This window comes from Monodon monoceros, unplaced genomic scaffold, assembly GCF_005190385.1.
Source record: "Monodon monoceros isolate NGI ecotype Baffin Bay Population unplaced genomic scaffold, NGI_Narwhal_1 Super_Scaffold_12, whole genome shotgun sequence".
Taxonomy (NCBI): Eukaryota; Metazoa; Chordata; class Mammalia; order Artiodactyla; family Monodontidae; genus Monodon; species Monodon monoceros.
Genome location: NW_021703768.1, coordinates 134827174 through 134854785, shown reverse-complemented (window position 1 = coordinate 134854785; position 27612 = coordinate 134827174). Strand labels below are relative to the sequence as shown.

Genomic DNA, 27612 nt, shown 5'->3' with positions numbered 1-27612 from the left:
AAATAGGTTATTTTTATACCAACTTTACAGATTAGGCTCAGGGACTGTGGCAGAGAGACCATAAAATAACTCAATGATTCTGCCTCCTGGTGTTCACACATTTGTGTAATCTCCTCCCCTGAGTGTGGGAGGGACCTGTCGCTTGACTCTGACAGAACATGGCAAACGTGGTGGGGTGTCACTGCCGTGATTACCTCATGTCACATAAGACAAGTCTGTTTTAGCAGGCTGCACTCAGAGACTCTCCCTGCAAGTGTGGTGAGATAAGCAGCCTCATCAAACCTGCGAGGAGACACAGTCCATGCACTGCTGCATGCTCCACAGGGCGGGGGGGATCACGGCTAACATCATCTTCATCACTGGAGACCTGGTTCCTGCCATAGGGCTCAGCACAAAACAGGGGCTCAACAGGTAGTTGGGAAGTGAGGCAATGAAGGAGTGAAAAAATGCCAACTTTCCTTCGGTCACTTTGAAAATCTCTCACCTGGGTTAACATCGGTAGCCTCCTGATCTTGTCCTTTATACTTTCACTCCTCTATAATCCATTCTCCACACAAGAGCCAGGATGATCTTTTAAACAACAAATCAGGTTCTAAAATTAGATCATGGTGATTGTTGCACAACTCCGTAAATGTTAGAAACCACTGAACTGCACATTGAATTCAAATGGGTGAATCTTAAGAGTACGTAAATTATATCTCAATTAGATTGTTTAAAAATTCTCATTCCCTTAAAACCTTTCACTTGTTCCCATTTCACTTAGTCACTCAGAATTCACCAGGTTACTTACAATGACCTACAGAATCCTACCTATCCCATGGGCTCTGCCTCCCTTTCCATTCTCAGCTCTCATCACCGCTTGCCTCCCACTAGTCCCTGAATCTGCCCATCTTGTCCCTGCCTTAAGGTCTCGCACTTGCTCTTAGCTTTGTCCGATACTCTTCTTCATCATATTCTGAGCGATGCCTCTTACCGTTCAGGTTGTCCCATGTTAGCCCACGCTATTGTCAATCACCACTCTACAACTCCACCACCCCACACACTTTCTATCATATTACTATTTATAGCACTTCTCACTCTTTGACAAAAAAATTTTTTAATTGTTTTCCTTACTGGAATATACACTCTTTGAGAGTAGAGAATCTTGTTGCTTACCTCTGAAGAACATGCCTGAAACACACAGTTGGTACTAACAAATACAAGTTAAATGTTGATTGCCTGGTTCCTGCATAGACAGTTTATTCTGCCAAGGCTGTCGGGGAAAAAAACTAGTATCTACCTTAGTGTATCTTTCTAAGAAAAAAAGATGTTTTAAAAAATGCATTGCTTTGGAACGATTTGTTATTTTTTACATGGCATGGCAAAATTAGCAAGCTTCTAATTTCAGTGAACAGATTAAAATAATGTTAATATTCCACTATACAAGACGTATTATAACACTGTGAAATTTTCAAACATATACACCCCTATGGGGCGGGGGGATGGCAGCAGATCTTCCATCCAGACCATTATTAAGTGGCATTTGCAGACTTAAAAGCATTTGGATATTTACAAAAACATCTAGATCATAAGAGTTTCCTCATTCTACTTTCCTTGATTGTTTAGAACTCTTAGAAAGCCAAGGTAATATTTGTAAAAAATATACTTAAGAAAAGTTTTCCTTTTAATACTACACTCCTGTTAATTATAATTTCAATGATATAGTTCAATCATAGCCACATGCTCTAAACTACTTTTAATAACATCTAATTCACACAAGACTTTGCTGCTTCAAAGTGCTTAAACAGCCTATGAGTTATATCATTAGCACTTTTGTGAAGAAGGAAAAGTTCAAAGAGTTAGAGACACTTGCCCAAGGTACCACCACTCGTAAGGAGGGATTCTCCCTGTGTTTTTCTGACAAATCACTTGCCCTTTCCTCTTAAGGCCTCATCTCGGAAATCATCACTGTTCTCCTTACAAATTATACAACAAGAAGTGATAGCAATCGAAAGTACTCCGGGGAATTAAGAACTGGGAATAGTAAATAATGCAACTATGAACACTGGGGTACACATATCTTTTCGAAGCAACCTAAGTGTCCATCGACAGATGAATGGATAAAGATGGAATATATAATGAATGATGAATGGATATACAATGCAATACTACTCAGTCATTAAAAAGAAGGAAATTTTGCCATTTGCAACGACATGGATGGGCTTGGAGGGCATTATGCTAAGTGAAACAAGTCAGACAGAAAAAGACAAATAGTTTATGATATCACTTACATGTATAATCTAAGAAATACAACAAACTAGTAAATATAACAACAAAAAAAGCAGACTCAGAGATACAGAGAACAAACTAGTGGTTACCAGTAGGGAGAGGGAAGCGGGGAGGGCAATATAAGGGTAGGGGAGTAAGAGTTACAAACAATTAGGTATAAAATAAGCTATAACAATATATTATACAACACAGGGAAGATAGCCAATATTTCATAACTATAAATGGGGTATAACCTTTAATAATTGTGAATCACTATATTGTATACCTGTAACTCATAAAATATTGTACAGCAACTCTACTTCAAATTAAAAAATCTCAAAGGCATTATAATGAGTGAAACATAAAAAAGAACTGTAAATAGAATTAAGTGATAGACAATCAAAAATTACTTCATTTTGATAATCTATATATTCCTGAAAAGTCATCAATTTGGCCTTTAGCATCACAAATTATACACAATCTAATCTGTGTTTGTTGTGGCAATACTGACTTATGGAAATATCTTTGTTTTTGGTATTTTTAAAAACTGGTTTCCCATAGTTTTTATTAATACAAACTACAGGTTCAACTTTTAAAGCTTTTCAGAAGGAAATCAGTGTTTCAATAAGTAACACTGTGTATCAGGAAATATCCTTATACTAGCATTTAAGAAGTGCTTGCTTACATCCAGAGTTTTAAAAAATCATTAGCATGGGAGGTTTTTAAGATTTTACGTTCTACATGGAACCTCGCTGACATTAAATGATCGACACCCTTTTCTAAACCTACGGGATGCCTGATACTGATTTCTGTTTCAATTGTTAAGATGCATTAGTTTCTCAGAGGTCTCTGATAAATCTATCCAACTAATCTTCAAGGATTTCTCCTTAAGCTCTATATACTTAGCATTCCCACACAGCCCCACACAGCTTTTCCAAGGCAATTCTAAAAACCAGTATATCGGGCTTCCCTGGTGGCACAATGGTTAAGAATCCACCTGCCAATGCAGGGGACACGGGTTTGAGCCCTGGTCCAGGAAGATCCCACATGCCACGGAGCAACTAAGTCTGTGCACCACAACTACTGAACCTGTGTGCCGCAACTACTGGAGCCCGTGTGCCTAGAGCCCATGTTCCGCAACAAGAGAATCCACCGCAATGAGAAGCCCGCGCACCACAAGGAAGAGTAGCCCCCGCTCTCCGCAACTAGAGAAAGCCTGAGCGTAGCAACGAAGACCCAATGCAGCCAAAAATAAAATTAAACCCAGCATATCCTTACATAAATATCTAAGCACTTAATCTCTAGAGACACCACTTGGGCTGCTATTCCAGCTAATAAAATTAATAATTTTGTTTTTTTAGTTTTATTTATTTGGGGCTGCATTGGGTCTTCGTTGCTGCACGCGGGCTTTCTCTAGTTGCAGTGAGCGGGGGCTACTCTTTGTTGCGGTGCATGGGCTTCTAACTGCGGTGGCTTCTCTTGTTGCAGAGCACAGGCTCTAGGTGCATGGGCTTCAGTAGTTGTGGCACAGGCGCTCAGTAGCTGTGGTGCACGGGCTTATTTGCTCCACGGCTTATTTGCTCCGTGGGATCTTCCCGGACCAGGGCTCGAACCCGTGTCCCCTGCATTGGCAGGCAGATTCTTAACCACTGTGCCACCAAGGAAGCCCAGATTAATAAATTTTGATGTATCAATACTTTAGGGAAAACTAACAATCTGTTCCTTGAGAGAGTTCTGTTGATTGCTTGGGATGAGAAAAATGCTCAACCAGTTTATTCACTATTCACATATTTTATTACTATTCTTGGCAACTAACTGTCATTTAAAAACCAAGAAATACCCTATATAATTTGCATTTTCCCATGTGTTGTTGTTGTTTTGCATACCCTTCTTTACCAATCCCTATTCCCACACAGCTCCACCTCCTCCCAAAAGACAACCATTTTCCTTTCTATGAATGAAGATCATGTTGCAGTTCCTTACTGTAATGACCTGCTTATCTATTCTTTTTTTTTTTTTTTTTTTTGGTACGCGGGCCTCTCACTGTTGTGGCCTCTCCGGTTGCAGAGCACAGGCTCCGGACTCACAGGCTCAGCAGCCATGGCTCACGGGCCTAGTCGCTCTGCGGCATGTGGGATCTTCCCAGGCCAGGGCACGAACCCGTGTTCCCTGCATCGGAAGGCGGACTCTCAACCACTGCGCCACCAGGGAAGCCCTGCTTATCTATTCTTTACCTTTAAAACTGAGTAAATCCTACAGCTATCATTAATCCAGTAACTTGATTTTCATAAAGGACCTGAGGGGCTACCAGGTCTCAAACTGCCTTCTAAATCAAAGATTTAATGATGTTCTGCAGTTTTTAGATTAAATATACTTTATTAGGCACTAACTGTTTGAAAGTCTGGAACATATACATCATAAAACTAATTTGCTATTTCACTAGAACATGCATCTGAATTAAGTCATCTCCTGGTTCTGCTGTGTACGCCACATACATAGAAATAGAGATAGATCTGTTCAATAAATTAAGAGACACACAAGACACACTAAAATTCTCACACTCTATGAATGTATTAACCACACAAGGACATGTGATTTCAATAAGCTGACAATGTTCTCCCAGGACTGCTTAATTTAGCATACTTGCTAATAAACTTTGGTTTGGGCACCACCTAATGGCAGGAAATATTTTTTTTTTAGAACCTACTTTGCTTTGCTTCCTGAGGCTTGCTAATTTTTGTAGTTCAGTTTATACTGATTTAGAAAATGTTTGCTCTTTATCAACCTATATAAATAGTTTTAAGTGTTCAGTTTTTTAAAAACGATAAAGCCTTACCTTGGAATAATAAACTACTTTTCACACTGGGAAAATGTGCCAATGAAATGCTTTAAAAAATTCTATTCGATCCTTAAATATTTAAATTGAGCCTCATAATTAAGACGTTTTCATTGAATCATCTTAATTAGGGGTTCCCAAACTTTTAAAACCATACACAGTTAATTTTTTTCAAGAGATGCCTGCCTGAACCTAGTGTTTGTTTCATGATTCAACAAAGAGGCAAAATATTTGGGATAATACAGAGCAGATAACTGATGTTTTAAGAAAAGGAATTTATTATTTACACCACTGAAATAGTCCCCCGTAAGAACAATACATACCATGTTTATTTGAAAGAACCAGATTCCTTTCAAATAGAAGAACTGTATAAAGCAATACTGTCAACACAAAACAGTGGTCACATTACATATCTGCAGGCAAATGCATTGCAAATAAATTTCATTAATCTTATGGCTAGATATTTTCACTGCAACACAGTGTTTGCACTTAGAGAAGACAGAGCTGGAACAGAACAAAAACTTTTTGTTCATGCTTTTTAGGACTGAACCAGTGATACGTCCCATTTTAAAATGTACTGCCTTTAACTGCTTTTAGGACAACGGTTTTAGGCAGGAGTGCTTCTACTTGGCCACCACAAAGAAACACACTCTTGTTCCTTAGTTTCATTCCTCAGTCTCATGTTTTCTGTTTGTCACACTATGACATATCTGTATCAGAGCAGACGTTTTCCAGTTTTACTCAAAGAACACTGACACACATACACACCAAACTGAGACAGCTCAGAATTTAGAGATGTAGGTAGTGGAATAATAAGAGAAATTGTGTTTATGACAAAGGAATAAGAAAAACTCTCAGTGGTTTTAAGCATACTAAACTAGGTTCCTTACTAAAAACTTTTCTTTTCTTGGTTTTAAAAACAGTAGTTTCAAGGTGGGTTTGGGCTTAGACAACAACACAGTGAGACAAACACACAAGACATACTTATTTCCAAAGTCACAAAATGACATTGTTAAGCATACATTTTTGTCCACTTTTTTTTGTGTGTGTGGGAATAAAACTCAGTACTCTATGTTGGAGAAAATATTTTTCAAGAGTTACAGTATATTCATACAGGGGGGAAAAGGTGGGGTTTTTTGTGGGTTTTTTGGCGTATTGCTATGATCTTCAAAAAATATAAAATTAAATTTACAAAAAACTGGAAGACCAAGTATAAGCAGTCTGATATTTGCTGCAGTGTCCAGCACTATCATAATGATCTTTAGCATAAAAGCAAAAAGAAGTTCATGGATCTCAAGTATCTTCAATAACTGCCAGTATAGCTTGTAACTACTGTCCTTGCTTCTTTGAGAGATACCTGCAAGAAATAAAATAAGATGTCGAAGCTGTATCACACTAAATTTAACTTAACAATCTAACTCTCCTCCCTAAAGGAAGTTGTTTATTTTAATAACAAAACTTTTCAAGGTAAGTAATAACTGTTAATAATCGCTAACACGTGTTGTTTATGTGCCAAGCACTGTTCTAAGTACATGCATTAATTCATTTAGTCCTCACAACGGTTCTGAGTGTTCAGTGAGAACTTATTTCTATTTTACAGTCACAGAGAGGTTAAGCAGTTTGCCCAAGTTCATACAGCAAGAAAGTGGCAGAGTTCAGATTGAAAACAAGGCTCTGGAGGCTACACACTATCACTCCACACTGCCTTACTTCCAAATGTGAAAGCAATATATTAACTAGTATTATAATTTCCCCCCAAAACTCAAAGTCCATTTGAAGATCTTCTTGCATAAAGGTAGTGAGCCAAAGCTGCTAAAGAACTCTGATCAAGAGTGTAAACATGCAAAGATGTTAATTCACCAAGCAAATTTTTCTTCATATTATTTTATAGGAGTCTACCAACAAATTAAAATTTTTACATCTCTATTTCTCACATTTATGAATTACTATATACTCAGAGCTGTGGGGGTGGGGAAAGAGTTCTTAAAATCAGGAGACCTGGACAAGTTTTGATGGTAAAACTTGCTCAAACTGTGGCATTTACTATCTCTATGACTTAGTTACACCATCTACAGGAAATGTGGATAAAAATGCCAGCCTTGGGCTTCCCTGGTAGTGCAGTGGTTGAGAGTCCGCCTGCCAATGCAGGGGACACAGGCTCGTGCCCCGGTCCGGGAATATCCCACGTGCTGCGGAGCAGCTGGGCCCGTGAACCATGGCCACTGAGCCTGCACATCCGGAGCCTGTGCTCCGCAACAGGAGAGGCCACAACAGTGAGAGGCCCGCATACCGCAAAAAAAAAAAAGAAAAAAAATCCCAGCCTTACCCTCCTAATAGGATTATGAGACTCTAATAAGAAGTATATAAATAAGTATTATGTAGGTATATAAGTACATAAGTATATGAGTGATCTGAAAAGCCAAAAGTGTAATTTGAAAAGCCAAAGTGTTATATTACATGAAGTTTCTTTTGTTGCTGTATTGGTGAAATCAGCTCTTCAAAGATTTACTTCCAAAAAAGTACTTGCAGTACATCATAATCCTGTTCACTTCTCCAGAGGTTTTTCCTGCCTCAAAATCTTGACGTTTACATGCAGTCCATATGTAGATTTGTACTTATGTTTGTGCTCAGAAAAAAAGACTAGAAGACTAGACACCAAGCTGGTAACAGTGGTTATCTTTCATAATCACAAGTAACTGTTTCCCTAAAGGAATAAATTTTCTAATTTTTCTGCTACACAGAGGTTACTTGTAATTTTTAACAGAAAACTTTTTAGTATATTTTATTTTATCCTGACATTATTTTACAGTATGAGAACAGATTCATAAAAGAGTGACCCATTTAATGTCACAAAATAATTAACAGGTAGCATCACAAACATGTACTAGTCTCTTAAATCCTCTCTACTAGAGAAGTATTAAAGATCTTAAGAGATGTGGGTTTATGAACAAGTTAGAGGTTAAGAGAAAGGGAAAAATACTTCCAGGGGAGATGTCACTGGATTAGAAAATAGCTTTAGAATTCACCCATTTTAAACAAAAAATAAGAGTTATGTGTATACCAGAGATGCCAGACAATTTTTCATTCATTAATGTAAAGAAGAAATGAATAAGCAATTAGCACTTACCTTTCCCAATATTTGTGATTTAGGTCCAGAAAGTCATCTAATTTTGCTATTTCCTTGAGGTACTGGGTTAATTTTAAAAGTTCTTTGTCTTTATCTCGATTTAGGTGTGCTTTCATAAAAGGTCTTATCTATTAGAAAACAAACATTATCCAACACTTCACATTGTAGTAAGAAAACTAGTACAAATCTACACTATTCTATCACTTAAATTACAGTTAATGAGATTAAAATATCACCAAGGCTGTCAATACTAAGAATTACTTTTACATTATCTCACTGACAGTCATGGTATGTTTACAGGAGAAGTTCTTCCACTTAATTTACCTTCTGTTATCTTTTCAGTCTGAACCTCACAACACCAGCTGTCTTATAGCACTTGAACCTTATGTGGCTTCTCTACCTTGCAAAACTGCTTAGACTTTTCCCCCTTCTATCAATCCAGTTGCTTCTTACTAATTAAATAATCTCATTCACATCACTTCATTCATAAAAAGGTACCCAATACATGCTTGATCTACAGGGGAGTGAGATAAATTTTAACACTGATGATTTTCACATCAGTATTTTCTATGAAATTTTTATATAGCTAAAATATTACACTTTTGTATAACCTACTTTCACTCACATTTTATCATAAGCATTTTTATCAGTAAAGTCTCCATTAAAATATTTTTAATTATATGAGTTTTCCCATAAAAATCAGCCATATTTTCTAAATTTTTAAGTTCAATGTATTTTATGATAAAAAGTATTCATTTCAAAAGCATAAAAGTCAGGATCGTGGACAGGGTTGAAGACTATAATTAGTAAGGGATTTTACATCTTGACTTGAATGGTAGTTACATATGTTCTCTGTAAAACAATTTGTTAAACTGCACATTTTATGCACTTTTCTTTATGTTACACTTCCAATAGATTTCTACTTTTTTAAAGACACCAGCTCATCTATATAGCACTCAAGACAGCATTTCAAAAACTTTTAACTAATTTTAGATGAAATAATGTATCTGGGATTTGCTTCAAAATATCAAAGAGAGGGAAGTAGGTAAGGTATAGAGCAAACATCCATCAATTAACAAGTTGTTTAAACAGGATAATGCATACATGGGGGTTAGTTTATACAATTCAATGTAGTTCTTTTTATGTTTGAACTTTTCCATTATAAAAAAAAATATCTTTTAAAAATCACACATATGCCTGTAAGTACTGAATAAATCATTTTAGTAAAGCATTAATATATCCTTATTGTGATTGGGAGAAAATGCAAACCGGTCACTTTTACATAGTGACATTTAAAAACAGATGACATTTAATCATTGTCACCTGTTGAGAACAATGAGCCCATAGGAGTCATTACCATATCTATCAAGAGAAGAGGTTTTAAATATTTTTTTATTTACTTCTCTGTCATTGGAAAAACACACCACCAGCTTGAAACGGACAGAAGAAAATTTTCCCATACGTTCCAGGTTCTATTCACATCAGAACAGTTTAAGGCCAAGGACCTCCACAGCTGTTAGTCAGCTGAGCTCTGGCTGAAGGGCACCAATAAGAGCTGTCAGAGTCTGCACAGAAGCAAACTCTTGTAGGAGATCCTAATTCCAAACAGGCAGTGCGGGCAGTGCTGCTTCACAGCAGCAGCAGTGACTGCAGGAGATCAAGAAAACTCTCTGCAGGGACCTGCTTAAGCCCTACAGCTAGGTGTAAATAGGCATGATATTAGAATGTAGTGAAATGAGTTTCAGCATAATCCTGGGCAATACTGTAATGTTTTAAAGTACTCCCTCATTTAAAAAGATTGTAAAGGCAACATATTGACTTCTAAACTATTAATATACAATGTACCAAAGTGATTCCAAGTATAGAAGCAGGAAGGGATTAGACTGAAAGAGAAAGTACAGAGTCAGTGGCTGGTAAATAAGATTTTCAACCCAAGGCCCTGCTAAGTTACTTTTACTTTCTAAACATTTGGTCTTAAGCACTATTAAATAACAAAACTAAAATACCCCAAAGATTCTGGATCTAAAAGTTAAACTAGTTAAGTGGAAAAAATTCACCTAACTGACTTCAATTGTTTCAGTATAATCACTGTTCCATTCTTCAAGAATGATCTAAGTGATCAGTAGAAGGGCAAGCAACATATATTACCACCTCTGTCTCATATCAAAAAACATTTTTAGGAAATTAAGAATGTTTAGATTATCTGCATTCTCTTAAATCACCATTTCCTTAAATAGATAATAAAAGTGAAGTTCAGAGTAACTACTGATTAATCCATGACCAAAATTCAAGTTCCTGTAGTTCAGTACTATATTCATAATTGACAAAGCCTCCTATGTTATATATTTCAAACCTTATGATTAGCAAGCTTATATTAGAAGTTAACTACTTTAAAAATAAGCAGTCTTTAAGATCTCTGTGAAATCTCTGAGATTTCTACCAGAAACATTATGGAGCTGTGATAACAAAACAGAATTTAGAATATTTCACAATTTCAAAACCACTTCTATGTCAATGTGGGCAGATCATTAATTACTACCTTCTTAAAAGAGGCTTTCAAAAGGAGACATGCGAGAGATTACCTGTAGAATGCTTAAAAATACCTCTCCTGAATTAGAATTTTTGGAGGCAGAAACTTACATATTTTTAGGAATTCCTTCAATGATTCTACTGAGTACTCTGCTAAAAAACAACCAACCAACCAACTTGCTCTAAAGTAACATGAAGAACTAGAAGTGTATATCATCATCTCTCTGCATCCAGAGATGAGGAGGGCCCAAATGTTGGCTGGGAAAATAATGTTTCTTCTAAAAACACACATGAAAGTAATAATTTTTTTTTTTAAGTTAAAGCTCTTCTCAAAAATCATTCCCTGTCTCACTTATATGTAGAATCTAAAAACAAAAACAAGAACAAAACACATACATAAAGCCAAGCTCATACATACAGAGAACAGAAAGAACATACTGGTGGTTGCCAGAGATGGGTGGGTGGGAGAAATGGGTAAAGGGAGTCAAAAGGTACATACCTCCAGTTATAAAATAAATAAGTCACGGGGATGTAAGGTATAGCACAGCAACTATAGTTAACAATACCATATTGCATATTTGAAAATTGCTAAGAGAGCAGATCTTAAACGTTCTCATCAGAAGAAAAACTTCTGTAACTATGTATGGTGACAGATGTTAGTTAACTAGACTTACTGTGGTGATCATTTCACAATATAAACAAATATCAAATCACAAATTATGTTGTATACCTGAAACTAATATTATACCTCAGTTAAAAAAAATTTAATCATTCCTTAAATACCATGACTTTACCTCCTTTCCAGTACAGACACCATTAGTTTCATACAAAATTTGGCTTAGATCAATTGAATCTTTCCTCAAGACTGAAGAACATACTTTTGTACCTTATACCTCGTAAACTACACACAGGAAAAGCACTTCTCCTAAAGCCTCAAACAGAAATCATTTTTAAAGGACAGCATAATCACCAGTCTACCCCAAGTACTTTTCTTCCAAGTCAACAGCTTTTATATTTGTGGCAATTCATTACCTAGATTAATATTCAGTCCCTAAACTATCCTCATTGTACACTAAAGATGACATCAACAGTCTGTATGGAGAGCTTCAAAAATCTACCTTCTTCAAGTTTTTCTCTCTTGTCTTTTAAAGTTATCAAGAATTCAGCTGGTAGTGACTTCCCTGGTGGCAGAGTGGTTAAGAATCTGCCTGCCAATGCAGGCGACACAGGTTCGAGCCCTGGTCCGGGAAGATCCCACATGCCGTGTAGCAACTAGGCCTGTGTGCCACAACTACTGAGCCTGTGCTCTTGAGCCTGCGAGCCACAACTACTGAGCCCACGTGCCACAACTACTGACGCCCATGCACCTAGAGCCCGTGCTCTGCAATGAGAAGCCACCGCAATAAGAAGCCCACGCACAACAGAGAGTAGCCCCCGCTCACTGCAACTAGAGAAAGCCCGCACTCAGCAACGAAGACCCAACGCAGCCAAAATAAATTAATTAATTAATTTTTAAAAAAACATTAAAAAAAAGAATTCAGCTGGTGGAAAAGTTCAGGACTGAGATTAAAAGTATCTTAGTATCAGGATTTACACTTCAAATGGAGACTCCATTTGCATTGTACTATAATATAGAGCTATTTTTTCCATTTTCATATTGTATTTACACATAGGCAACCACAGGTACCAGAAATTTTTTTTTTTTTTTCTGGTACCAGAAATTTTAAGTTTCAAATTTCTCTCTTACCAATTTTATGCTGCTACCAGGGTTAAGTATCACTATGATGCCTATATAAGATTGCATGTGACTTAATGTTAAGATCAACACTGGCCTAGAAACCAAGTTACTTGGGTTCTAACTCAAATTCTATCATTAACCAGTTACAATCATGACCTTGGGCAAGTCATGAACTTTCTGATCCTCAGATTGTTTCTATAAAAGATGACTGAGGTTCCTTCTAGCTCCAGCATTTCATAATTCTAAGCTCTCCACTTACGCTATATGAATTTTCAAAAACCTTTTATTAGTTTCAGTTTAAAAAGGAAAATTAGGGCTTCCCTGGTGGCGCAGTGGTTGAAGGTCCGCCTGCCGATGCAGGGGACGCGGGTTCGTGCCCCAGTCCGGGAAGATCCCACATGCCGCGGAGCAGCTGGGCCCGTGAGCCATGGCCGCTGGGCCTGCGTGTCCGGAGCCTGTGCTCCGCAACGGGAGAGGCCACAACAGTGAGAGGCCCGCGTACGGCAAAAAAAAAAAAAAAAAAAAAAAAAGGAAAAATACCCTTATTGCCAGCTTTCCAGCTAACTAGAACATCAGAAATTCAAGATTTGTATCCCTAATAGAATGTCTGATGCTTTCACTTTTGATGCTAAAAGTCAATGTCAGTAAGCTCATGTTGCTCCACAGAGCTAACTGAAAATAAAACATCTGGATGGGGGCTTCCCTGGTGGTGCAGTGGTTAAGAATCTGCCTGCCAATGCAGGGTACACGGGTTCGAGCCCTGGTCCGGGAAGATCCTGCATGCCACGGAGCAACAAAGCCCATGCGCCACAACTACTAAGCCTGTGCTCTAGAGCCCACGAGCCACAACTATGGAGCCCACATGCCACAACTACTGAAGCCTGTGCACCTAGCTGGTGCTCCACAACGAGAAGCCCCCGCTTGCCACAACTAGAGAAAGCCCACACGCAGCAACAAACGCCCAACACAGCCAAAAATAAATAAATAAAATAAATTTATGTAAAAAAAAAAAATAGAAAAACAAACCATCTGGATGAGTTGGTTAACTAAGGAGATACCAAGCAAAAAGAGAGAATGCTCAATTTTATATGCATTTTTCTAAACACTTAAGCTTTTCTTGACAGGATAATACACTACTTCCAAAAATTTATGAAATTCAATAGTGCTAACGTTCTACTACATAATCCAGCATATGTGAGAATGGCAAGTAAAATTATGTCTTACCTTTAGTCCATTCTGTGGGTTCATTAGAAAATTTCTTCCTATGTCGTCAAACATGATGGTATTTTTTTTGCTGTAAAACTCCGAAAACTTTCCCCATATAACACCAAGAGGCTTTACCTTAGAATAAAAGTTTAGATTTAACTCAAGTTTCATGAATAGTTCATCCTTTCTTAAAAGCAGAAATACTGTAAAATGCCCTACACAACTATGCCAGAGCGTTCCTTTACCATGAGGCAGTGATGGCTGGCTGTGTGAACAGAACAGAATCAAGATGCAACACACTGTAAGGCACAACATATCTCTCAATGTCAACTTCTGAAAGGTCTGTTCGTGTCTAATGGAACTAAGCCCATTATAAGACTTCCTATAATTTTAATATGAAGATTCGGGATCAAAAAAAGTAGTTAACTTTTTAAAAATCTAGTATTTGTTTAGATGTCTGCTGAGCATTCACATGTCCCCTCAGGGCTTGAGGTTTCACATGGGGTCTGTTTTCAAAACTAGAAAACCTTAATGACAATGTACCTGGTTCTTTTATTACAATATTTAAATATTTTGTAAAGGAAAAATGGACTTTCTCCTTAGTTCAGTGGTATAGGTGCACAATTTCTAGGGCATCTGATTATTTAACTTCAAAACACCGTAATTTGTAAATTCTTGCTTTTATTTCTGAATTCTTAAAATGAGCCTCCAAAAAGGTAATTTCTCAGTTATTCATATCTATTGATACTTGCATAAATTCTCTGCAAGATCACACAAGAAATAATAGTGATTGCTTGTAGGAAGGAAAGTTAAGTGGCTGGAGGGTCCAGGAGGGAGGAATACTTTCCACTATACACTTTATTTGTGAATCATGTGAATATATTTTACACACTCACAAAAATATTTTAAATACATTAACTTTTAGAAGAAGAAGTACATTTTGCTGAAGGCAGTAGTCTCATTGATGGTAATGTGAGATTATATGATGATGATAATAATTATATGAGATTAAATGGTAGGAAATAAATGGTGACAAGCGTTGTCATTAATTTTAAAATGTTTTTTCTCCTCTATAATTTCTTTTAATATGGAGAAAGCCTTTTTCTTAGTGTCCTCATTACTGCAAAAAATGTTATTCAAATATTTTAATTTCACTAAAATTTTATTTGCCGTATTTGTTTGCACTATTTGTTTACTACTGAAACAAACCCCCCAAATACTTGAAGCCAAATATACAGAAACTGACACAATAAACCAGATTCTTGGTCTTCTTAGCCAACATAAAGCCTCAAAAAATATAAGAGCTTTATGACACCCAGGGTTAGAAATCCTACATCTTCTTAAATAGTGCTGTCATTTTGCAATTAGGTCAAGCACCATATGTTCTCCAAAACATGAGCTACCTTGTTTTCTATTAGAGAAGTAATATTGCTGACTGTAGAAAAAAATCTGAAAACACAAAAAAGCACAAAGGAAAATATTTAATTACCTATAATCCAGTTAGTACCAAAGAATGCAACTAGATATTCTGATATATTTCTCCAGTCTTTCTGATAAACAGCAGCAACCTCAAAGAGTTCACAGATCTTTTGTAAAGCTAAGGGAACCCCTGAACCAAACAAAGGTTAAAAACTACTTTCTAACAGTTTGCAGATACTGCTAAAATACTTTTTTCACTTTAATAATGTATCATGAAAAATTTCTGAAGCACTAAATACTGCATCAAATAATTAGCTGCGGGGCTTCCCTGGTGGCGCAGTGGTTGAGAATCTGCCTGCCAATACAGGTGACATGGGTTCGAGCCCTGGTCTGGGAAGATCCCACATGCTGTGGAGCAACTGGGCCTGTGAGCCACAACTACTGAGCCTGCGCGTCTGGAGCCTGTGCTCCGCAACAAGAGAGGCCGCGATAGTGAGAGGCCGCGCACCGCAATGAAGAGTGGCCCCCGCTCGCCACAACTAGAGAAAGCCCTCGCACAGAAACAAAGACCCAACACAGCTAAAAATAAATAAATAAAATAATTAATTAATAATAATAATTAGCTGCATTCCATTAAATGGACGAACAAAAATGTGTACAACTAACTCCCTACTGTTGTAGGGATTTGTTATTGAGGATTTCTTTTTATTCCTTTAATTTTTCATTATTATAAACACTCCTGTTTAACACTTCCCAAACTTTTTACTGTTTAGACTTTGTACATGTACCACTTTAGTAGGTAATAAATTATACTTTTCCTTGATGTACGCAGTATTTCCTTTATTGAAAACTCCACACACACATAATTCTATTCATGACTTTTATGACTTTGACAATTTTAATACTGTCTTCCCTAAGCTTTCCTAGTTTGCTAAGTTCTCCCCAATTCCTATTAGTCTGTGTTTCCAAAAGGTACGGACCATGTCTCCCCATCTCTTTATTCCCAACAGTGCCCATTACAGGGCCTTGCAGATCGCAGAAGTTCATAATATGACTAGTTACTTGACACGTAAACAAAGTGAAGAACCTTAATCTTTTTAGCCCAACTCTTTCTTGATGGTTCTTATTGCCTTCTCTAGGGCTTCACGTACATAACCCCAAAGTACATGCATCATGATATACCTGCTTTTATTTATCAGTTTCATAGAGGGCAGGGCAAGTGTGTCCTGGTCTGTTTCTAGTATCTTCCTTGACAACATTCAGTATTTTTTCACACCTACTCTGCCTTTAGCAACACTGTGCTGTTATCATCACGGGACAATTAACCATGACCTTTCTTGACAGTCCTTCCTCAAGATCCTTAACTTTGTCACTAAAATTCATATCTGTTAACCTGAAATACATCTTATGTCAAAACTCAACTGATACTTTATTATCCACTCAGATGTATTTCTAAACTGTGTAGTTTATTCCATCAATATAAATATAAAAGTACACCAGAAAACAAGCAAGTCTTTAAATAAAAAGTAAAATGACTTCTTACATCTATTAATCCTCTCCTTGGAGTATGCACTGTTATCATAGCAGCACTGTCCAACATGAAGGTAATCTTGTAATTTGCATTTGTACTCACTCCCAGCTCCTATAAATATAAATATTCATGTGGTTAAAATATAATAATGTGGAAAATCCCAGGCTTTATGAAAAGTCCAGCTATAATTTCCCATAATGCCAACTTTCTACCCCCTGGCTACCACACCTTGCTCAACAACTAACAAGCATTTTAGTTTCACGAAGCGAAATCGATAAATGATAGTCCAAAGAACCCTAGTCTATTTAGCTCTAAAATGAGGGGCCCTTTTCAATGTACTACCAGAAACAGGTTACTTCCCAATTTAATATTTTAGAAGAGCATCACTCCTTTAAGTATCACACACCAGAGAAAAGAAGGAAAAGAAAGTATTAGCGTAAAATGGGAGAAAGAGGAGAGGAAGCTTTGCTGTACTTTTTCTTGAAAAAGACATAGGTAATCAATGCAAACCACCATTAAGCAGACTTTAAACACACCTCTAACTCCTGATACTGGCATTTGTTTTGCTACTAAATGCCCTCCAATGACAATGAAATTAATTCAATTCGGAATTTTCTAAAAAGACAAATGCAGTTTCAAAACGTTCTTAAATGGATTGTTTTCTAACACTTACTTTCATTTTAGCTTCAATCCACTTCATATTTGTTGCAGCTAAAACATGAGGAATGATAACACAATATGTATGAAAAGCTTGAATTTCATTTAAAAAATCTTTCTTCTGTATAAATTAGTTAAGTTTTCTAAGCAAGACTATAAGTTCAAATACATCACAAATTATCCCTAGCATATTTATGGTAAATTCCTTTTAACCGTTTATAAAAATAAACTTATTTTAGTGTGTCTTCAAGACAATAACATTTAAACAACTTTTATCTAAAAGATAAGGTAACCAATGCTCAAAAGAACTCTGAACCTAGGAATTCATAAATCAAGACCTAACCACCCTTTTAAAAACAGCCCTAATACTGTTCTCTATCAGTTCTAAACTTGAATTTAGGGTGCCTGGATCTCCATTTTCTTCTGCGTTCCTACTGCCAGGCAACACACAGGTATATATGTCAATATAAGCAGATTAATGTTATGTGTCAAAAGTTTATGTTGAAGACTGCTAGGCTGAAGACTGTCGAAAAATGCTAATGAAAATTAGCATTTTGCCAGGCTCAGCAAACTTAGTGCTCATTGAGTCCAGCAGCTTTTAACAAGAAGTCTGAGGCAACTAAATTCACAAACCCTATCTATGTCACGTTCCTGCTCACTGTCACACACCAACCACTTCTGAGATCACTGATAAAAACTCAAACTTCAGTTTTATGTGCCCTATTCATCTCAAGTTATTGGACTAAACTATATAGGTATTACAAAGTAAAATGTTTAAAAATGGAAAAAGGAGTTCAATTATTTAAAGTGTATATATGAGTGTGTGTATATTATTTTAAGGGCAAAGAGGTAGCTGAGTCCTCAAAATAAAAATCTTTAGCACACATACAAGAACCAAAATCACCTTACATGCAAAACTGGTCAGTTGAACTAAAATTTTAGAGAGTGATGTATCTACAATGACAACAATCAGGCGACAGGGAAAAACAATTTTTTTAATTCAGTATACATTTTGGGACTATAATCCCCAGATGAAAAACAGAAAGATTTACAGCTAATAAAAAGAGTTTCTAATTATTAAGAAACTATTACATGTCAGACATGTTACTAGTTGCTATACCAATATTTTATTCTTACAACTACACTGTAATGTAGATTTATTTATCTTCATTTCTCAGATGAGGAAGCTAAGGCTCAGAGCAATTAACTGACCTGCCTAGTGTCACAAAGTAAGGTCAGAGCCAGGATTAAAACCCTAGTCTATTTAGCTCCAAAATGAGGTGCCCTTCTCAACATACTACCATGAAATTTATTTTTAAAAAAAAATTTATTTTAAGCATATGATTGTAAAATGTCCTCAAAGTCCCTAAGTCTACTCTAATAACATTTAGAGGATAAACTTTTTTCTCAAATGTCGTCTCAGATGTCAGAGTTGCTGAACAAAAACCTATTTCCCAGAAAGCTTTCTCCTCTGTATCTTAAAAACCAGAAAATTATGTATTTAACTATGTATTGAATTGTAATGGCTATGTACTCATAATAACACTAAACTATTGAGATACTCTGATAATAAAAGAAAATACAAAGGAAATTTACAAACTGCAGAACAACTATGTGGCCTCTCATCAAAAATCTAGTACGATTACCATCCTTAGGGATTTTATTTAATTCACAATTAGGATAGCTCTTTTCTGCTTATGACATTGCCAAGACGTAACTTTAAATGTCTGTGGGAAGGTGAGATGTAAATCAATACACTCCCCTTCCCTTTTCAGAAGGTCGTACCACAAAAAGATTGTCACCTGAACTAAACAGTGCATTCAGTAATGTAGTAAATTTACTTTTTGGAGCAAACTCACTGTTACCATAGACTTGTAAGTTCCTGGAATGGCAGACCACAAGTTGAGTAACACTGCTTTAGCCCATTTATTAATTTTCCTTGAGTAAATTCATATTGCCTTTATTTCTGAACTACATCACTGTAAAATTTTTTTAAATACATATCTTTCTCCAAGTGTTTTGAGACTAGAGTGATGAAGAAAGGAGAAAGCAACAATATACTAAAGCATCAAAGATTCTACAGCAAAGATCAGAAAGAAAAGATCCTAATCAAGGTGGGGTCTTGTGAAAATAAGGCCATTTTTTTTTTCACACCATAATCTACTCTCTTCCTATATTTATTTCAGTGGTATTTGGCAAATGCACATAAGTTTATATTGTGATGCAAGAAAGTCAAACATGCTTCATCAGAAATTTGCAAAATATAAAATTTAAGTCACATTTTATAAAGCAGAGTAATATAAGGAACAACTTATTTTCATGGAAATCCAAACAAGAAATATAGCTTACACCAAATAACAATGTCATAATCCTCATACGCAGATGTTAGGAATTCATGAAGATATGGCCGCATTAATTCTACCCCAGTCTCTGCACAAGACCTATGGTCTGAAAGAAAATCAGTTCGAGATGATGATTAGTTTATTATCATGGACAAGTACCTAATATCAATTAAACTTCTGAAATGTAATATAAACACTCAAATGCAAACTACTTCACACTAACTTACATCAGCTGACAAAGGGATGTCTTCAAAACACACAATTCAATATTCTTGCAATCCAATTTTAATTGATCAATTCTGTTCAATTTGCAAAGACCAATATCCAGAATTCAGGCTTATATAATAAACAGTAAATTTTTTTCATCTAATCTCTAAAACGTAGATGTTATTTTAGGATATGAAAAACAAACTAGGGCCACATATACTCACATTTTAGCCATTTACCTACCAAATATAATCATATTTCACCAAAATAACAGGTTTGATTAACTTAATCAAATTTTTAAAAAAATTTACGCTAACTTACGACATGTACTTAAAGTTAAGGATTAGAGGTAAATAAATCCATTCTAATATCAGGAGTTAACTAATCGTTTCTGGCAATATTAGAGGATGAAAGAACAAATTTCTTTTTTTGTTGACATGAAATTTTAAATTCAAGAATCTGCCTTGGGGCTTCCCTGGTGGCGCAGCGGTTGAGAGTCCGCCTGCTGATGCAGGGGACACGGGTTCGTGCCCTGGTCCGGGAAGATACCACATGCCGCAGAGCGGCTAGGCCCGAGCCATGGCCACCGAGCCTGCGCTCCACAACGGGAGAGGCCACAACAGTGAGAGGCCCGTGTACCGCAAAAAAAAAAAAAAAAAAAAAAAAAAGAATCTGCCTTGAACATAATTAAATAGAAAACCAGGAATAAAATATCAAAAATGATTTTTAAATAATCATAAAATGTTAAGTGTTAATCAATAGGGAATCACTTAATTATCACACATCCATAAACTAGAAAAGCGCCTGACCAAAAAATACATATATTTAACTCACAATGAATGTTAAATGACTGTGATGTTCAATATATCATTAAGTAAACATAAAAAGGACATACATACAAACACCCTGGAAGATGCACATAAAAATGAGTGGTCATCTTTGGATCTTGGGATTACGGATGACTTCTTTTTTCCCTTACAATAAAATGATTTACTTTTAAAATAAAAAGAAAAGCTTTCAAATATTTCATATTGCAAGGGAAAAACAAACAAATAAAAGGGGAAAATGCCATTGTGGATAACAGAAGATGGAGCACAGTTTTAGCTGACTTACCAAATAACGTATAATCAACATCTAGTACCAAAAGTTTTTTCCCTTCCCTGGGAGGATTCAAAACTTCCACTTTGTACTCTTTTACTCTGCGGGAAATTTTCAGTAGGTTTTCCTCCCTAACGAAAAATAAGATCAGATGAAATATTCACTTTTTCTCAAATTACAACCAATTTCCTTTGATGATGAAAAGTACTCACCTATTTTCTACTTCAACTACTTCATCTTCAATATCAAAGTCGTTAATAACATCATCATTGTCAGGAGGTGGACCTAAGACATCTTCCTATTAAGATGAAAAATAGTTTTCTCTGGCAATATTATCATTAACATAACAAATACATTCATAGCATAAAAAACAAATAAGAGGTACGATTTGAGTCCAAGAGTCTTGCAAGCACACACTACGGGAAAACTTCCACATTTTATATTTTGTTATATATGTTCACTGGGCAGATTTACCATGTTAAATGTGACCATTAGCACTACTACTACACTTACATCTAGCTATACACTAACAAATTTCCCAGTATTTGGTTTCTGCTGAGTTAATAACACATTCATTGTGCAGCTTTTACTTTTCACTGACTGCTAAGCTGACAATTTTACCACAATTAAAACTATGATACAACAGTGTGATATAAACCATAATATCTTCAAAGGGACAAATGGTAACAAAAGTAAACATTTACCAAGCTCTCCTCACGAGTTCCCATCATCATGATTTTAGTATTTGGTTTCAGTTTGAGAGCTCCAAGCTTAACATCATTTTCTGCAGGTTTGCCTACAATACAAGCAAATGACTGTTTTCTCACTAAAGTTCAGGTGCTCGTTTCACTATCCCATTACACAAAACCCTAACATTAAAAGGTTTGGTACAGATTCCACAGCAAGTTTTTTTTCCTTAAATTAACAAACTGTTACTGCTGAATTAGCAATTTCTAACACACTAAGAAGTAGTAATTAACACAAGGTTGGAATTTTTCCCCAACTCTTAGAGGAACACCTTTAATTCAACTAACTAAACAAAATAAATTCATGTTTTATTCTGTTGTTCAAGATGAAGATGACTGTTTTCCAGAAAGTCCTGAAAATTGAGTGCCTGAGATAACTGTACATTTACTGCTACTCAGAACTCACCATTCAATGATAAGACAAACACCGTGAAAATGCCTTTTAACTGAATGTGAACACTGTCTATAATTTACAAATCATTATTACTTTCGAAACAGAAAAGATAATTTGGGGAGAGTAAAAGGCCCAAACTGTAATGAAAATGCTGTGCTAGAAGACAGATACTAGAAATTACACTGGGGGCTTCCCTGGTGGTCCAGTGGTAAAGAATCCGCCTTACAATGCAGGGGACGCGGGTTCGATCCCTGGTCAGGGAACTAAGATCCCACATGCCGCGGGGCAACTAAGCCCGCGCGCCACAACGACTGAGCTCGTGCGCCTCAACTGGAGCCCGCATGCTACAAACTACAGAGCCCATGCACTCTGGAGCCTGCGCGCCACAACTAAAGAAAACCCGCACACCAAAACTAGAAAGAAGCCCACACACCACAAAGAAAGATCCCGCATGCCTCAACGAAGATCCCGAGTGCCGCAACTAAGACCCGACCCCGACACAAAAAAATTTAAATAAATAAATAAATAATACATAAGTCTTAAAAAAAAAAAAGAAAGAAAGAAATTACACTGTTTACCTGGGACTTCCGTGTCACAGGTTTAACAAGCAAACATCAACTGTCAGAGGAAATCAAAAGTAATCTTAATAGTGGTGGTATTTTCAGGTATCCTTAAATATTCTTACTTGTACCATCAAAAAAAATTTAGGGATATCCCTATCAAAGAAATCTCCAAGGGGAAAGACTTATTAAAGTGAACAGATAATAGCTAATATAAAGATTCATAACTATATCAATGCAATAAATTTGAAGAAGCAAGAAAATTACCTTTAACTTTGAGTCCAAGTAACTTCTGGCGTTCTGGTAGCACTCCCGTAAGGGTCTTGAGAAACTGTTTGAGATCTAGCACAGTATCATCTTCTGAAAGTGTGGTCACTGAATATTCCTGTCCACCCCATTTTACAATGATAGGAAGAGCCATCCTTGAAACGCACGATGAGGCAGCTTTTGTTCAGAAAAAGATACCTAGAAAGAAAGGCATATACAAGTTAAAATAGATATATCAAAGATGTATGTAAACTTGCAACTTTAAGTTTTATAAACTGTGTCATTTGAGTCCTATTTTACAACTGGATGATAGAGAAACAGGATTTTCTACTTACAGAAATGTTTTCGGAATGCCAAAAGTTATCAGGAGTCAAAGTTAAAATTCTCCCACCCTCTCAATTTTTGGCTTGAAGTTACAACTTCCTAATATTCTATCAGATTCTCCTTGTTCAAGTGGAAAGCTGCAATAAATGAGCTAAAAATTCCTCCCTCTCTGATCAGGCTTATGCTACTGGCAAGTTCCTCCATGATGGACCGTCCATGTTCATTTACCATTTGCAAGGTAGGACAGTGAGTTGTTAAGAGCATAAACTCTAGAGACAGATTACCTGGGTTCAGAGGTCAGCTCTCCCACTTATTAGCTATTTAACCTTGGAAAGCTAACTGACTCTTAGTGCCTAGGTTTCCTCATCTGTAAAACAGGGATGCTAATACTGCCTAATTCTCAGGGTTCTTAAGAGGAATAAATTAATTTTTGTAAGTCACATACTACCTGGCACATAGTAAGCTCTACACAAGTAAGTACTGGTTACATAAATTGTTTTAAAAACTAGAACTGAAGTGTTCCAGGCACTGCGCTAAATAGTAAATGGCCATTATTTGTTTCATATTTAATACACTGGACAGGTTTTACTCAATCTCCTTTAACAAGGTTGTTTGATAAGAACTGTCCCTTTTACAATTAAGGAAATAGGGGTTCAGAGAGGTTATGTAATCTGCTCATTGGCACATAGCTGATAACAGAACAAGTCTTCTGACTAAATCTCATTTTCTTCCCTTACACAACTGTCTCTCTTGAATTGCACCTACAGGAGTTAAGGCGCCAAATATCAGTAAATACAAAACCTACAGGCACAGATATAAGTACACAAAGATTATATAGCAGCTGCCACTCATCAACAATAGCATGTAGGTCTCCTCCCCCCATAAAGCTTTCTACCAGTTTTCATAAGTTGGTTCCCCCAACAGGTCAGAGAACTAGATTTTCTAATCTCAAAGTAGTGGTATTTCCAAATGCTGTCATATATTTAATACAACATTTGACTTCACTCTTCAAGTATTACAACCAACTGCAAGAAAGGCAAATTATAAATCTTAACATGCAAACGTAATTTGAAAATTTAAGATGTCTTCAACATGCCCATTAGAAAAGAGCACCATAAATTCACTTACATTTATTCTATGTTTACAACCTGCTCTACTAAAACTTTAAAGAAGGTGTGTTACTTTAGGGCAATGTATTCTATTTGGAGAGAACTTGCTCTAACAAACCTTATAATCCTCAATAAAAAGCCAAATGGCCCTTTTGAGTCAAACTGAGATATCATTTAAATATTATTTTTCTGTGAGAAGTAGAAATAAAACTGAAAATTTACAAGAGCTAGGAATGCAAATAGCACTAATACAGCATACTGTGTTGGGCAGAGCAGAACATGTGAAGTGAGATCACCTGAAGTCTAGGTAAGCATGGACAAGTCACTGCACCTCTAGACCAGTGTTCGCAAAGTGTGGTCCCCAGACCATCCAACAGCATTGACCCCACTTGGTAACTTGTTGGGAATGTAATTGGGTCTGGAGAGAAGAGACCTAGCAATTTGGGTTTTAACAATCTCTGTCTCCCCCTCCCCCCATCTCTGAGGCATGCTAAAGTGAGAGCCAGCGCTCTAGGCTCTTCAATTTTCTCAGTCTTAAAAAAAAATGTGCCAGATGGCATGGGCTCTATGTGCTTAGTAAAGCAGTATACAAATATCATCACCCATGCCACAAGTGGGATCTCCAAGTTGACAATTGCTCTAAAGGACCAAGCACAACAAAACAAACACCATAAAAAATTTTACCGCATAAAGTCCTTAAAACTGTTTTTCAAAGTTACTGAACCTCATTCCTTCAATATTCAGATCATTAACAACAATGGAGCAATGCAATGCAAATGCATGAGTCATTTTATGTTTTCACATTTAGCCTTCTTTCTTACACAATTTTAATGTTTTGTATCACTGCGGACCCTATCAGATTTATAAACTGAAAAATGATTTTAGGGGTAAATGTGGCAATCAAACCCGAACAAGTAAGCAAAGAGCACACCTTTATGGTGAAACTACAGTCAAGAACGGCTGTTTGGGTAAATTCTTCTACCTAACATACAGTGGTGACTTGCCTAGTCAGGGCAGGAATGTTTACTTGACAAGAATAGTGTTAATCCCTGCGATAACAGCCGTGACATCACTTTGTATACTATAAAAAGCAATACGAATAGTAGTGAAGATAGGAAAATGATAACATGCTCAACAACTTAATTGAATAATCTCATTTAATCTTCACAATCCTAAACTGACAACTACTGTCTTCATTATACAGACTAGAAAATTGAAAAAGAGGAAAAACAAATTGCCCGAGACCACACAACTAAAAAGTAGCAAAGGCGGTTAATTTGAAAGTAACAGCAGCAAAAGTTAACACCTTGGGAATTGAGGGGAGGAAGTTAAATTTAAACACGCCCAGTAAAGGGTAACTGTTGAAGTACTGTCAACTCCTCCTCGGGAGAGCTGGGCAGCAGCAACTGCGAGGGAGTGCAGAGGAAAGAGCTGTGGGAAGTGACTGGTATGAGACAGCACAGAAGGCAGGCAGAGACCCCAAAACCCGAGAGGGCCGGGATCCGTTCAACAGGGAGGAGGGAGAGACGGACAAACCCCAGAAGAGGGAGGAATAAAGGTTTGGGTACGCAAAATCCACTGAGGCGCCGGAAGCCCTCCACCTAGGCGACGAGGCTGGATGGGAGGGCGTCGGCCCCTGTGAAGAGCCGGCCGGGGCCGGAGGCCTGGGCCGCGAACCTGGGCAGCCGCGGGCGGGGCCCTCACGAGCAGCCACCAGCCCGCCCGCCCGGCCACAGTGGAGGCCAGGTCTCGAGGACAGCAAAGCTGCGGTCCCCCAGCCCCACGGCGCGCCGGGGTGCCCCGCGTCCCCTCACCTGGAGCGCGGCGGAACCGGCAGGAGCAGACGCAGGAACCGACCGCAGCGGAATCCAAGGCGACCGGAAGTGAGAGGCGGGGACCGGAACCGGCTAACGAACCGGAAGTTAGGGTTTGAAACGGAAGCGCGCCGGAGAGCGGAAGGTCGCTTCCCTTGTTTCTCTCCGGGCAACGATGGAACATAGACGTTGCCAGGGACTTCCTCACCGCAAGGAGGGGACCAGGCCTTTCCGAGAATGTGACCGCTGTACGGATGCCTGCGAGTCTTGGACGGCTTCCGTCCCTCGCCTGTTCTGCGCATGCGTCCGCTGGCGGGTTTTGAGTTGGGCAGGCCCTGCCGGGGGTATGACGTCTCTGGTATTGTTTCTCCAAAGTCGGAGCTGGAGTCGGTGCACTGACTTCCCTAGGTGTGCTGAGATCTTCCTGGGACTCGGGCCCAAAACTTGTGTGGCTTTTTCATGTTCCGAATGAGGCCTGAAAGGTGATATTTGAGGTCTGAAGACTTGAGAACTCTACCTGGCACCAGGGGCCACCAACACTAGTAATTTCAGGAGTTTAGAATTCTACCCGTTTTACCCAATGGAAGAGGAAACAGGATCGTCAGGGAAGGGGCAAGCCCAAGTCTCAGAGAACCAAGGAAGCAAATCTCATGAGAGCTGCATCGAGATTACTGTAGTCTTGTATCGAATTAGTCTCCACCCGCCCGTTCCCAGGTCCATTCCATCTTCCTGCAGAATGCTAAGAAAGCCAATTACAAACCCTGACAAAAGAATTCCAGGGTTTAATGGAAATTCGGAGCAGCTGCTGTCTGGTACAGCGAACTCCCAACGTGCATCACTTTATGATAGTCAAGATAAAGAAGTTAATAATTGCCCACTAGATTGTTGTATGTGGCGGCAAACAAAACTTAGGTTTTGAAAAGGAAGGGAAAGGGAGAAAATAATATTGGCCCCAAGTATGCACTAGGTCCTTGAATTACTTGTATTTTTCCTTCTACTTGACAGCAGTGTCACTGATCCATGTTTCCCTTTTGGCTGTCATGGAATGGAAGCAAAGAGCCAAGTTTTGTGTCTTAACAGTTTTTTAGTTAAGACACACAAACTATTTTACATTTTCCTTCCCTCTTTTGGTAATTTTTATTGCGCTAGCAATGTATGAGTATCTGCTCATTTTTAAAAATGAAACGTATGTTCAGTAACAAGTATTCCCGCTATCCTTCAAAAAATGGGAAACGGAAAACCCAAAGTTAAAAGAATTTGTACAAAAGTCACACATTAGCAGTCTAGCCAAAGAGATGGCCAAAAGACAAGGGACTGGACTCCAGAATGAATTTTCTTTCAAACCAATCTCTTTTTTGCTTTGTTCACGTGCCAAACAGCTTCTTGGCGACTTTATATTCTTGCTGTTGTGGTTAGAGAAACTTGTTTTTGTTAACAGAACGGAGAACTAAAACATTTTTA

At 37.5% G+C, this 27612-nt stretch overlaps 1 protein-coding gene across 2 annotated transcripts; it reads right to left on the bottom strand.

Annotated features, from left to right (window-relative positions):
* Positions 1 to 46: 46 nt before the first annotated feature.
* Positions 47 to 26235, bottom strand: UBLCP1 (ubiquitin like domain containing CTD phosphatase 1). Of its 2 annotated transcripts, none has more exons than XM_029218295.1 (11): positions 26152 to 26235; positions 22905 to 23102; positions 21642 to 21733; positions 21150 to 21235; positions 20953 to 21068; positions 19640 to 19738; positions 17307 to 17344; positions 16646 to 16744; positions 13702 to 13818; positions 8211 to 8338; positions 47 to 570 (listed from the first exon to the last, which is right to left on the bottom strand). In XM_029218295.1, the coding sequence occupies exons 2-11, from the start codon at positions 23056 to 23058 to the stop codon at positions 528 to 530; spliced, it is 972 nt and encodes a 323-aa protein (XP_029074128.1). In that variant the 5' UTR covers positions 23059 to 23102; positions 26152 to 26235; the 3' UTR covers positions 47 to 527. The 2 variants fall into 2 exon arrangements, with proteins under 2 accessions (XP_029074128.1, XP_029074129.1); XM_029218296.1 differs by lacking the exon at positions 47 to 570 and adding an exon at positions 5342 to 6440.
* Between the last annotated feature and the right edge of the window lie 1377 nt (positions 26236 to 27612).